At 52.3% G+C, this 13,911-nt stretch overlaps 1 protein-coding gene across 1 annotated transcript; it reads right to left on the bottom strand.

Moving 5' to 3' along the window:
- Positions 1-7: 7 nt before the first annotated feature.
- Positions 8-13,893, bottom strand: DCST2 (DC-STAMP domain containing 2). The gene is made up of 15 exons (XM_019954083.2): positions 13,588-13,893; positions 13,249-13,419; positions 12,869-12,970; positions 12,433-12,630; positions 11,809-11,874; positions 11,130-11,343; positions 10,796-10,953; positions 9,897-10,061; positions 8,634-8,801; positions 8,403-8,503; positions 7,340-7,470; positions 3,761-3,888; positions 3,318-3,411; positions 3,072-3,212; positions 8-204 (listed from the first exon to the last, which is right to left on the bottom strand). Exons 1-15 carry the CDS (start codon positions 13,853-13,855, stop codon positions 159-161), a joined length of 2,151 nt encoding a protein of 716 aa, XP_019809642.2. The 5' UTR covers positions 13,856-13,893; the 3' UTR covers positions 8-158.
- Positions 13,894-13,911: the final 18 nt, after the last annotated feature.

Here is a 13,911-nt window from a genome sequence, read left to right as displayed (position 1 = left end):
GCTTGTGTCCACCTTTGGTTTCTTTATTTTGGAGGTTGGTGGGAGGGATGGGGAGGAGAGGGAAATGAGAGATGGGACTGCTTTGAGGGCAGAGGATTTCTGAGGTGGTCAGTGGGGCTGAGGGGGCTGCTGACAGATGGGGCCTCAGGTTGGAGTGGCTACCTGTGCCTTCTCTCCCGAAGCCCCTTCTCCTCATCCAGGTCACTAGTAAGGAGAGGAAGAGGGTGGCCCAGTCACCAGGATTCTGTTTTCACAGGTGACTTCCTGCCTCCTGCACCTGCCCTGTCTATTCAGATTTGGCTCCTGTTATCTTCCAGCCACTGCGGCTCTCACAGGCCCCTCCAAGGCAAGCCAGCGTGTGTCTGTAGATATCTTCTGACTTTAGGCTCAGAGATGAGTGGGCAATGATGTGCCCAAGGTCATGTGCTTTGCAAGGGCAGAACCAGTAGTGACCTCAGAAATAATACTCACTCAAGGCTGTAGTGTACCTCCCTGGCTGCCCAGCTTTTAACTTCATTGAGCCCTCTGGAACCGCTCAAAATAAAACTTTCCTTCCCCTTCAGCCTCTGAATTCATTACTAACTTCCGGTGCCCCATTCACACTGGAATGTGACCACTGGACAGTTTTCTCTTCAGTCCTCCCAAGTGGAGGTTACTTGTCTTTCTCAGACTTGGCCTGCCTGTGGCGTATTGCAAAGCCCCTGGCTGCAGTGGAAGCTACACTCCCGGGCTGTGCCTATCTCCCCAGGCCCTGCCGACATCCTGCCATACGCATCCAGGGTGCTGGTACCAGACTTGAGCCGCTCTTGTGGCCCAGCTGCTTTCTCGCTGGTGGGCACAGTCTTCCAACACAACATTCCAGACACTTCCAATCCTCAACCTCCTTGGCCATAATGACCTTCCTCTCTGCTCCTACTCGGACATCACCCTCAATCTTGGCTACTCTCTGGATTTAGCCCCTGGTTTCTTCCTGGGCCTGGCCCATTGTCTGCATCCTTCCTGGCCTCTGCTTTAACACTCCAGCAACACATGGACCTTGGGCTGCCCACTGGGGTCTCAACCCCTTTCTCTTCCCCAGTCATCTTAGATACTCTGACTAAAACACCCCAATTCTCACCCCGTCATCTCCTGACCTGCCCAGAAAAAGCCTTTAACCCTGGAAGCCCATTCATGGCTACCACATTTGCTGGGGAAAACCACGTAACCTAGCATGCTGGAGTCTCATTACACGTGATGATTTTCAACTTCATCTGAGCCTTTAACGCTCCCTGGAAATCTCTTAACCTCCCCAGTTGGCTCCTTTGCACACTCCCCAAGGCAGGCATTTCAACCTCCACCACCCACTCCTTGAAACCTTTATTCCACTCCCAACCCCATTCTTTACTGTTTCAGCAGGTGTGCATGCCTCCTATCCCTACCCCCAGTCCCCACCCCCACCCCCTCACCCTGAGAAAAGCAAGGCCACCAGACTGGAGCAGGCTCAGCTCTGCTGGGAGGAACATGCCCTCTCCCCTCCTGCCTCGGGCGAGCCCGGTCCTATTTGAGGCCACCCTGTTCACCTGGCCCTAGATCCCATCTCTCCGGCATCTCTCACTCTTCAACACTTTTTTCATCTCTGAAATCCTCAAATCTCCCCATACTTGGGTAAAGAACAAGCTTTTTCTTGGATAAAGAAAAGTCTTTTAGGTTCCCTTCAAGCTACTCTCTTGTTCTATGAAGCTAACTCTCCCCTCTTTACCATCAAGCTTTCTTTTTTGAACTATAGCAGTTATATTAAAAAAAAAAAAAAAAAGAATTCCCAAACTTCTTGCAACAGTGACACAGAGCCAAGTACCCTGTTTCTGAGTCTTCTCTACTAGTCACCCACCTCAACCCACGAGGACTGGTTTTGGCCTTCCCCACACCATGAGAAATAGTCCCACAAGCCACTCCAAGGATCTCTCGACCACCAAATTCAATGGCCAGTCTTTAGGCTTCATCCTACTTGATCATCTCACAGCATTGGATCTGCTTGGCTCTCTGTTCTTGAGTCTCTCCCCTCCTTGGTTTGTGATAGAGCCCCTCAGGGTCCTGTCCCTGCCCCCTCCTCTGCTGCCCTGCCCTCCACCAGGGTGATCCAGCTCATCTCTCTCAGTCTCCAAGTCAACAACCCCCCAAAAGATACCTCTGGCCCAGAGCCCTGCCCTTTTCTAACTGTCCCCTGGGCATTCCCAGTGGATTCCCTACAGATACCAGAAAGGTCTAGAACTGGGCCATTGTTTCTGCAGAACCTGTTTCTCCTCTTGCCCTAACACTACCCAGTTCCAAACACAAGCTCCCTGTCATTCTCAGCACCTCAATCCTGAGGCCATCACCAACTTTTCCTGAGCTAAGACAGCCTCCTCTCTGGTCTCCCTGCTCCCACCCTGCCTCCACTCTGCCTTCTTAGCTTATTGTCCCCAAAGACAAATACAAATACATCACTTTCTGACTGAGGACCTTCAGATGGTAAACTGAGGCCCTCTCTCACCTCTCCCTGCCTTGATGGCCAACCTCATCTCCCAGTATGCTCTGCTGTCTCCACCCAGCCACAAATACACCTCTCCCTGACCCTCCCCCCACCTCTAAGTGTGCCATATTCTCCAGACTCACACAAGCCTCCCCCTGGAATGTTCTCTTGCACTCCTCAGCCTAACAAACCCTCTGGCTTCCAGGCTTCATCCTACTTGATAATCTCACAGCATTTGATATACTTGGCTCTCTGTGAGTGAAAATCAAGCCCACCAATTTTTTTGACTTCTTTCGTGAAGCCTCCATCCCAAACTGGGTGTTCAGTCCTCTGTGCTTCCCAGAGCCTGGTTCACTCCTCATTTGGGGCGCTGTCTACATTGTCCCTTATCTACTTGATGTCACTCTCCCCCACTCACCCCGGAGCAGGGGTGCTGACACAGCAGGCATGGGGCAAACCTCCCCCCACCACCCCTTTTATATCTCCAGCTCTAGCAGAGCGCCAGGCACCCAAGAAACCCTTGATAAATGTGACTGAACGTGCTTAGGCCTCCCAGCCCCCACTCCTGAAGTTTTCCGCTCACCTGGATTCCGACATGGAATCCCATGAGAGGGTCCTGCCCAGCGCTTCCTGGAGCTGCTGCCGCAGTAGCGCCTCCTGCTCAGGACCCTTTCGGTGGGCGGCAGCCAGCCATAGGCGGGGGCCCTCCTCGTCACTGGAGTCCCTGGAGAAGCCTCCCATCTCAGTAGCCTACAGTGGTCCTGCAGGAGGAGTGGCCACTCCCACTGCTCCCACAGTCTCCAGCCACCCCATGTCGCCTGAGACTCACAGCTCTAGATCCAGCTCCTCCTGGTAGGAGAGGGGAGATGCACACACGGAGCAGGTGTTGCCCAGGAGACGGAAGCAGGTGAGACAGAAGAGACCTGGAGGAGGCCAGGAGGGAAGGAATTGAACTTGTTCCCCTACCCCAACCCCAGCACTGTGCTCCCGAGCTTTCAGCCCTTGCCTCCCCAACTCCACCCAAGGGGGAGACCATTCATCAAACCATGCACTCTGGGGAAGTGCTGCAATACCACTTGCATAGGAATTCTACTTGCACTGGAGGATTAAGGCACACAGAGAAAATGAGCTACCTGAGGGTTCTGTGTAAATGAGGACATGCGTCATAAGGAAGGGAGGGGTACAAAAGGTGAGGTACAGAAGTTATAAAAGCTGACTGTCACATACAAATGCTGAGAGCCCCAGCAGAGGCATCCTCCCCGGAACTCTCACCTCTGCAGCCTGGGGTACCGCAGGCCACCGAATTCTCTGTGTCTCCCTCGTCCTGTGGCTGCCCGCAGCCCAGGCAGTAGGTCTGATGCTGGCTGAAGTAGCTGATAAATGGAACCAGGCAGGAACACCTGAGGAGAAGGGTCCCAGACACTAAGCAGGTCAGCTCAATATATCTGGGCAAAAATATAATTCAAAAAGATACATGCACCCCTATGCTCACAGCAGCACTATATGCAACAGCCAAGACGTGGAAGGAACCTAAACATCCATGGACAGATGAACGGATAAAGATGTGGCGCATGTGTACTGTGGAGTACTACTCAGCCAGGAAAAGGACGAAATAATGCCACTTGCAGCAACATGGATGGACCTGAAGATTCTCATACCAAATTCTCACACCAGAAAGATAAATACTATATGATAACGCTTATTTGTGGAATCTAAAATATGACACAGATGAACTTTAATGAAACAGACTCACAGACATGGAGAAAGAGACTCACAGACATGGGGAAACAGACTCACAGACATGGAGGAACAGACTCAAAGACATGGGGAAACAGACTCACAGACATGGAGGAACAGACTCACAGACATGGGGAAACAGACTCACAGACATGGAGAACAGACTTGTGGTTGCAAGGGGAGGGGGAAAGGCAGAGATGGAGTGGGAATTTTGGGTTTGCAGATGCAAACTAGTATATATAGAATGGTAAATAACAAAGCCCTAATGTATAACACAGGGAACCTTATTCTATATTCTGTGATAAACCATAACAAAAAAGAATTTTTTTAAGAAAGAGTGTATATGTGTGGATGGCTAAATCACTTTGCTATATAATACAGCAGAAATTAACACATAATTGTAAATCAACTATATTACACTTTTTAAATTAATTTTTTAAAAAGCAGGCCAGCCCAGCCGGCCTAACTAACCCTCATCCTCTCCAGTTCAGTTCAGTTCAGTCACTCAGTTGTGTCCGACTCTTTGCGACACGACTCTTTGCAACACATGAATCGCAGCAGGCCAGGCCTCCCTGTCCATCACCAACTCCCGGAGTTCACTTAGACTCACGTCCATCGAGTGGGTGATGCCATCCAGCCATCTCATCCTCTGTCGTCCCCTTCTCCTCCTGCCCTCAATCCCTCCCAGCATCAGTCTTTTCCAATGAGTCAACTCTTCGCATGAGGTGGCCAAAGTACTGGAGTTTCAGCTTTAGCATCATTCCTTCCAAAGAAATCCCAGGGCTAATCTCCTTCAGAATGGACTGGTTGGATCTCCTTGCAGTCCAAGGGACTCTCAAGAGTCTTCTCCAACACCACAGTTCAAAACCATCAATTCTTCGGCACTCAGCCTTCTTCACAGTCCAACTCTCACATCCATACATGACCACTGGAAAAACCAAAGCCTTGACTAGACAAACCTTTGTTGGCAAAGTAATGTCTCTGCTTTTGAATATGCTATCTAGGTTGGTCGTAACTTTCCTTCCAAGGAGTAAGCGTTTTTTAATTTCATGGCTGCAGTCACCATCTGCAGTGGTTTTGGAGCCCCCAAAAATAAAGTCTGACACTGTTTCCACTGTTTCCCCATCTATTTCCCATGAAGTGATGAGACTGGATGCCATGATCTTCGTTTTCTGAATGTTGAGCTTTAAGCCAACTTTTTCACTCTCCACTTTCACTTTTATCAAGAGGCTTTTGAGTTCCTCTTCACTTTCTGCCATAAGGGTGGTGTCATCTGCATATCTGAGGTTACTGATATTTCTCCTGGCAATCTTGATTCCAGCTTGTGCTTCTTCCAGTCCAGCGTTTCTCATGATGTACTCTGCATATAAGTTAAATAAACAGGGTGACAATATACAGCCTTGACGAACTCCTTTTCCTATTTGAAACCAGTCTGTTGTTCCATGTCCAGTTCTAACTGTTGCTTCCTGACCTGCATACAAATTTCTCAAGAGGCAGGTCAGGTGGTCTGGTATTCCCATCTCTTTCAGAATTTTCCACAGTTGATTGTGATCCACACAATCAAAGGCTTTGGCATAGTCAATAAAGCAGAAATAGATGTTTTTCTGGAACTCTCTTGCTTTTTCCATGATCCAGCAGATGTTGGCAATTTGATCTCTGGTTCTTCTGCCTTTTCTAAAACCAGCTTGAACATCAGGAAGTTCACGGTTCACATATTGCTGAAGCCTGGCTTGGAGAATTTTGAGCATTACTTTACTAGCATGTGAGATGAGTGCAATTGTGCGGTAGTTTGAGCATTCTTTGGCATTGCTTTTCCTTGGAATTGGAATGAAAACTGACCTTTTCCAGTCCTGTGGCCACTGCTGAGTTTTCCAAATTTGCTGGCATATTGAGTGCAGCACTTTCACAGCATCATCTTTCAGGATTTGAAAGAGCTCAACTGGAATTCCATCACCTCCACTAGCTTTGTTCGTAGTGATGCTTTCTAAGGCCCACTTGACTTCACATTCCAGGATGTCTGGCTCTAGGTCAGTGATCACACCATCGTGATTATCTGGGTCGTGAAGATCTTTTTTGTACAGTTCTTCTGTGTATTCTTGCCATCTCTTCTTAATGTCTTCTGCTTCTGTTAGGTCCATACCATTTCTGTCCTTTATCGAGCCCATCTTTGCATGAAATGTTCCCTTGGTATCTCTAATTTTATTGAAGAGATCTCTAGTCTTTCCCATTCTGTTGTTTCCCTCAATTTTTTTGCATTGATCGCTGAAGAAGGCTTTCTTATCTCTTCTTGCTATTCTTTGGAACTCTGCATTCAGATGCTTATATCTTTCCTTTTCTCCTTTGCTTTTCACTTCTCTTCTTTTCACAGCTATTTGTAAGGCCTCCCCAGACAGCCATTTTGCTTTTTTGCATTTCTTTTCCATGGGGATGGTCTTGATCCCTGTCTCCTGTACAGTGTCACGAACCTCATTCCATAGTTCATCAGGCACTCTATCTATCAGATCTAGTCCCTTAAATCTATTTCTCACTTCCACTGTATAATCATAAGGGATTTGATTTAGGTCATACCTGAATGGTCTAGTGGTTTTCCCTACTTTCTTCAATTTAAGTCTGAATTTGGCAGTAAGGAGTTCATGGTCTGAGCCACAGTCAGCTCCTGGTCTTGTTTTTGCTGGCTGTATAGAGCTTCTCCATCTTTGGCTGCAAAGAATATCATCAATCTGATTTTGGTGTTGACCATCTGGTGATGTCCATGTATAGAGTCTTCTCTTGTGTTGTTGGAAGAGGGTGTTTGTTATGACCAGTGCATTTTCTTGGCAAAACTCTATTAGTCTTTGCCCTGCTTCATTCCGTATCACCCTCCAAATCAAAGGTAGGTCTCCCTACAGTCTAACCTCCATCCCTCCAACTATAGCAAGAACCTCCCTTCTTCCTGTCCTCCTCCTCCTTTGACTCCCCACCCCTACAGAGTCTCATCCCCCATCCATTCATGAATGAGCACCCTCTTCAACCAAATCTCTGGACACCTAGGAAGGACAGTGATCCGTTCTGACCTCTGGTTCTTTTTCTACTCCCTCTCACTCCACTTCTTATAAGGAAAGACAGTGGGCTTACCGTCCGGCCAGCACTAGGAGGATGCTCATGTGGCTGTGGTCAGCTGCCCGTCTCCTCACTGATCGGTGCAGGGCAGCCAGCAGCTTGGTTCGGCGGCTCAGAAGTACATTGTAGAGGTAGGAGATCCTCTCCTGGTGGAGGGGAAGTCAAGGATGGGGTCCCTTTGATCCTGTCTGCCTGGAATGCCCTCTGCACTCACCCCACCCCTTACCTTTACCTTCTCTCCATTTCCTATGACTCCTTGTAGGCTTGGCTCAATGCCCCTTCCTGGGGGAAGACTTCAGGGCTTCCCTAGGTGGACGCACCCATCCCCTCCTCTGGGTTTCCATAGCAGTTTATTTATCCCTTAATAAAAACACTTTTTTCTTTCTCTTTTTTTTTTTGGCTGTGCTCCAAGGTTTGTGGGGTCTTAATTCTCCAACCAGGGATTGCACCCTCACCCTGTCACCCCCTGCAGTGGGAGCTCGGAGTCCTAATCACTGGATGGCCAGGGAATTTCCTAAAAATACTTTTTCCATTGTAACTGTTTTGTTAAAACCTGCCCCGAGACTGTGTCTGGTTCATCTCTGCATCCCTGAAGCCGCCGGCATGGTGACCGGCATGGTGACCAGCATACAGTAGGTGCTCAATGAGTCATGAGTAAGTAAACAAATGGCAGGTTTTCATTCCCACCTCAACACCAGCATGGCTCCTGTCCCCCAGGGTTTTTATTTGTTTTGTTGTTAATTTGTGATTTGGCTGCACCAGATCCTTAGTTTTGGCATGTGGGGTCTAGTTCCCTGACCAGGAATCAAACCTGGGCCTCCTGAGTTGGGAACATGGAGTCTGAGCCACTGGACCACCAGGGAAGTCCCCTTCCCCAGGGTTTTAACTAATCTTTGGAAGCAAGCTTTATCTCAAGAGGCACCATTTCTCCCTTCTGTGGTCCAGGTCATTTGCTTTGGGGTTCAACCAGAGGGAGAGAGCTGGGCTGCAGAAGGCTTCTGAACTCCCCCAAACCAAGACAGCCAGCCAGGAGCTTAGCCCCCTTGAGGGGGAGCAGGAGCTGGCCTTGGCCCCTCACCTGCTCCCGAGATGGGTAGTAGGAGGCACAGATGAGCCGCCGCAGCCGACTGACATGGTTGCCGAACAAAGTGACAAAGAAGCAAAGGCCATACATGACGCCTGGGGGCACAGCAGACCCAGTAAGCTGCCGCTGGGGGGCACCAGGTGCCAGCCACACTCACCCTCAGCGGGCTGGGCCCCTCATGCCCTGAACTGTCTGTCCCCCCAGCGCCCTCGGAGGTGTGGATACCGATGATTATGTAACCAGTGGAGTTGGGCTCTGAGGGATGCAGCTGGCAGCGTCGGGACAGGACGGTGATGTTGCCTTGCTGGAGGACATCGAATGCCGATACTAGGTCGCGGTAAATCTTCCCCGTGGAGCCAGTGCCTTCCACAGTTATGGACATGAACACAGGGCCTGGGCAGCGAGACCCTGTGTGAGGGATGTTCTTCGAAGCTGCCCACTCCACCATGCACAAAAGACCACATCTTCTGGAGGGTGGCAGGTGGATGGTGCAAAGCATAGAGATGGCCCCCAGGCCCCACCAGAAGCCCCCCAGGGACCCCCAGGCACCCCCAGGCTCCCCTCATGGTGCTCCAGGCCCCGGCATCAGCTCTTGGAAATTAGGCCTGGCTCCGTGGTCCAGAACTGACCGGCACTGGTACCTACGTGGTCTGCCTTCTCAGGCCACCAGATCTGAAATGACCTTGATAGCCTATGGGTCCATGCCCAGACTCCATGACCACCCAGAAACGTTTATTTTAAAGCATTTGTTGGGAGAGGGAGGGTTTGGGAGTGTGGGATTGGCAGATGCAAGCTGTTATATATAAGATGGATAAATAAGGTCCTACTGTGTGGCACAGGGAGCTGTAGTCAGTATCCTGTGATAAATCATAATAGAAAAGAATATGAAAAGGAATAGATATATATTTACATATAACTGAATCTCTTTGATGTACAGCAGAAATTAAAACATTGTAAGTCAACTGTATTTCAATCAAATTTTTAAAATTTTTTCAAAAGTAAAGCATTTGTTAAGCACTGACTGTGTATCGATCGTTTCGAGTTTTTGGTTTTTTTTTACTTTTTCTGTTGGGCCTCTGGTATAAAGGATTAGATTAACTCTGTTCTCTGGTTTATGGCATGCTGTCAATCCAAGGTCCACCAGGCACTCACACATGTGGTCTCATCTATGTAGAGCCACCCAGAGAAGCTGCTTCCATTACTGTCCCATGGTTCAGATGAGGCAACTGAAGGTCCGGGAGGTTGAGCAAACTGCTCAAGGTCACCATCTGGTAAAGGACACTGCTGAGATTTAACCCCAGGCCAGTCTGACTTTAGAGCTTATGTTTTCCTCTACTGTGTTATGGTGTAATCTTGAACTGGGCACAGGGGTTACCAGAGGATGGGGTTGGAGGACGGGCAATGTCATCGGCTGGTAAGTAGCAGCAACAGGGGGACATTCAGGCCATCCCCCAGGACTAAGGAAGCTAGGGAAATTCGGGCACTCACTTCGGGCCACAACCTCCCCCTGCAGGTGGTACCGAGCCAGGTCCAGGACCCAGAAGACGGCATAGTCCAGGAAGACCAGGAACAGCACGAGGAGGAGGTGCCGGGCAAGGTGGAAGATTGCCAGGATGCAAAAAATCTGCTCCCACCGGGACAAGAAGATGGAGCCTGCATGAGGGAGGGCTGGTTGGGAGGGCTGGTCAGGAGGACTGTCCGCAATTCTCCTTCCCACCAGACCCTAGCTCCTAGAGAGACCTCCCTCCTGGAGGCAGCTCCTGCCCCTCATCAGACTGGGTCATGTCTGCTCACCTGGAAGATGCGGAAGCTGTGAGGACCCCTGTGCAAGAGTGGGAAGGAAGCACCCTTCCTGGGCAGGGCCTCTGTGGCTCGAGATACACACCTAGTATCTCCACCTTGACCTGGTGGCCAGTTTTCAGTCTCCAGGAATCCCCACTTCTAAGGCATCCCTGATACCCTTATGTGGTTCCCCGCCCCCCACTTCAGAGACAGCACTGCTCCCCACCTCCTGCTGGCTGCTTCACCTCCATATCAGCACGCATGCACATTCTTGCTCACCACCTCCAAAAGCCTCCCCAGCTTCACTTCCCTTGCTCCACATCCACTCTCCACCTATCCTTCCCTCTGTCTTGACATCCGGGGTGCTACCAGAAGCATTACCTGCCCCTCTTCTCTTTGTTTGCATGCTCTGAGACATCCCCCCCTTTTAGGCTGAGGCTTCCCAAGGATAGGGTTGTGTCTCCCCCACCTCCCAAGCCTGAAATTTTCTTTTTCTCTGTCGTCCCCCATCTCTGGCCCTGCCCTGAGCCAGGCCTGTGCCCAGCACTTCTGGGCAGAGCAGTGGGGTTGGAGGGACCCTATCTCCGGGTCCTCAGGGCCCTTGCCTGGCTGGATGTAGTGTCTGGCCTCGTGGGCGGTGAGCGGCAGCACCGTGGGCAGTCCTGCCCTGGAGCGGACAGCCTCCATGCGCAGGAATCGGCTGGTGATGTAGACGTTGTTGAAACTGTCCCAGTTCAGGTAACCGTACCGGTAATACAGGGCTCTGGTGGGACACACGTGAGGCCCCTCAGCAGCCCCAACCAGACATCCCAGGCCACCACCCTCCCAACTCTCACCCCTGCCCACGAGCTCCAGCCTCCCAGGATGCCATGGGGACAAGCTGGCCCCCAACAGCCCTCTCTCCCACCCCTGCATTGGCGGGGCCCTCCAGCGCCTCACTGGAGGTAAAGAAGCAGGAGCAGCAGAGGTGTGGTGTAGCCCATCAGAGCCAAGGCCTCTCGGACGCGGTACAGCTTCATGCTGACGGCTTCCTGGAGGTCCAGAGCTACCTGGGACAGGCTCCGAGAGGCGTTGAGATCCACAGAGAAGTAATGGGTGGCTGTCATGTTGAACTCAAACTCTTGACGCACTCGGTTAATCAAATTCCTCACAGCTGAGGCCCCGTGTCCAGGGGAGATGTGAGCAAGGAGAGTTACAAGGGGGCAGGGCTGCACCCTGGAGGGGCCTGGCCAGCCCAGGGGTCCCATGGCTCCCAGGTCAGCTACAAACCCCCAGTGTGCGGACCTACAGTGGACTGAGGAGGGGACAGAGCCTCCACAGTCTATGCCATGGCCGATGCACGCTTAGCACCAGGCTTCTGCCTTCACAAGGAACAGGGGGCCCTGCTTCTCTCCCCAGCTCCTGCTCTCAAGTCAGGCTTTAATGAAGCACCCTCTCTTCACTGGGCCCCAATTTCCTAATCTGTACAACGTGGACATTGGCCTGGGTAACCTCTGGAGGTCTTTTCCTGAATTCTCATCTGTGGACTGGGAGCACTCCTGGGTTGGCACATGCTGATATGAGGGAGGGAGGCCTCCGGGGAGCACCGCATGAGTAGGGCTAGGCGGGGATCACTCACGGGTACTCATGGTCTCTCGCAGGAAGGTCTGGATATAGCCAGGGATGATGCAGAACACCTGGACCACTGAGAGCCAAGACTGAGTGTCAGCAGGGGCAAGGAGACGTAGCCTGTCTCTCCAATCTCCAGAGACCTTGCTCTCACAGGGCCTCCCAAATTTTCACTGTTCCTGCTGGCCTCCACATCAGCTCAAAACCTGTTGGCTTCTCCCTACTACCCCACCCTCCACACTGGTTTTCCCCCTACCTGCTCCCTAATCCTGCATGGCACCCAACATCCTTGTTGGCCCCATATTTATTGCCCCTCATTAGTCCCCTGGAAGGGGGCTTCCCAGGTGGCTCAGTGGTAAAGAATTTGCCTGCCAAAGCAGGAGATGTGGATTTGATCCCTGGATCAGGAAGATCCCCTGGAGGAGGAAATGGCAACCCACTCCAGTATTCTTGCCTGGGAAATCCCATGGACCGAGGAGCCTGGTGGGCTACAGTCCATGGAGTCGCAAAGAATCAGACACGACTAAGCACATACACGCTACGACTACACTACTGCTCACCTGGGCCCGCTCACCCAGCTGACCCCTACATTTGCCGGGCCCCCATTCCCACCAGTAAGTCCACATTCTCTCACCACTGGCAAGTCCACAGAGCATCAGCTTGAAGGGCATGAGCACGAAGCACAGGTGGTAGGCTTGTGGTATGACCTTCATGCAGCTGTCCTTGGCGTCATCAAAGACCCGAGCACACTTCAAGTAGGGGTTGCCCAGCTCCGAGTTGCACACATCGCCGATGTGCAGGAGCCAATACCACACGTTCCGCAGGGCCCTGGCTGGGAACGGCTACGGGGCTGGTACCCAGGAGTCCTGCAGCATCTTCTCAGGGGGGTTGGGGGGAACACCAGGGCAGCACCCGGGGCCGGAAAGGCCTGTGGTCAGGGGCCGGGCTGTGCTTTATCCAGTGGGGTCTAGTTAGCACTCTGGCAGGGCCCAAGAAGTCCTGGACAGGGGTGAGGGTAAGGAGACTGGGTAAATCCTGGCCCCCCAAAACAGACATGCTAACGTGCTGACCTACGTGCTTCACGCCATCCATGATTGACCGGAAGAACTTTCGGACCCGGTCAGCCACCTGCTTGGCTCTCTGGGCAATGGCTTTAATCTTGTTCAGAGCACCTGAGAGGCAGGGGCAGGGGTCCGGTTGGGTCTCCTCCTCTAGAGGCTGGTTCTAACCATTACCCTGGAGTAGGGAGTGGAGCAGGGGAGCTGTCCAGATGCTGGGGTCTGGGAGATAATCCATCTGGCAGTGGAGTGGGCCAGAGAGCGAGGGTCAGGGGGTCCTGCTGGATGCTTTGAAGTTAAGGCCCAGGACCAACAGAGAGGAATGGAGCCAGAGGACTGTGAACGCGCAGGCGGAGGGGAGTGCAGGGGCCCGTGGAGGTGGGTGGCCTTACTGACGAGGGGCTGCTTGGCCCTCTCCAGCACTTTGGCGGTCTGGTTCAGGGCCAGTTCTGCCCCACAGGCCACAGCCTCACTGGCCTGGGTGAAGTTGCGCAGGGTGTTGGCACAAGGCCCTTGCAACACCAACCCAAAGGCAGCCACCAACAGCAGTGTCCGGCCCTGCTCTGGGGAGAGAGCACCGTGGGAACCAAGCCAGCAGCCTTGCCCATGGCAGCATGTACAAGCGCCGTACAGAAGGCAGCAGGGCTTCCCTCAACCTCCCTCTCCCGCAAGATCCCTCCTGCCCCAGCCCCTCCACTGGGCCCACCCCCTGCACTGGGCGCCAAACTCACTGGAGAAGGCCTGGGGCAGCAGCAAAAGGACAGTGACCCGGACCTGGCGGGAGAATCCCATGCCCAGACTAAGGAAGGCGGCCAAAGTGAAGGTGCCCACCAGGCAGCCCCAGGGGCTATGCCCTTCCACCAGCAGCTCCAGCAGCCCGTAGGCTGTGGCCAGGGACAAGCCCAGGATAAAGCCCCCCGTGCTGCGGACCACAGCCCGCGCCACGCTCGGCTCCTCTGCCTCCAAGGGCTGCACAGCATCCTTCGTGACCTTGGACATGGCTGAGGAGACTAAATGTTTGCCTGTCTCCAGGTGAGGCCCACCAGGTTCTGTGG

The sequence above is a fragment of the Bos indicus genome, chromosome 3 (genome assembly GCF_029378745.1).
Source record: "Bos indicus isolate NIAB-ARS_2022 breed Sahiwal x Tharparkar chromosome 3, NIAB-ARS_B.indTharparkar_mat_pri_1.0, whole genome shotgun sequence".
NCBI classification, from domain to species: Eukaryota; Metazoa; Chordata; class Mammalia; order Artiodactyla; family Bovidae; genus Bos; species Bos indicus.
The sequence above is the reverse complement of the archived record's forward strand: the minus strand, read 5'-3'. Positions and strand labels throughout refer to the sequence as shown.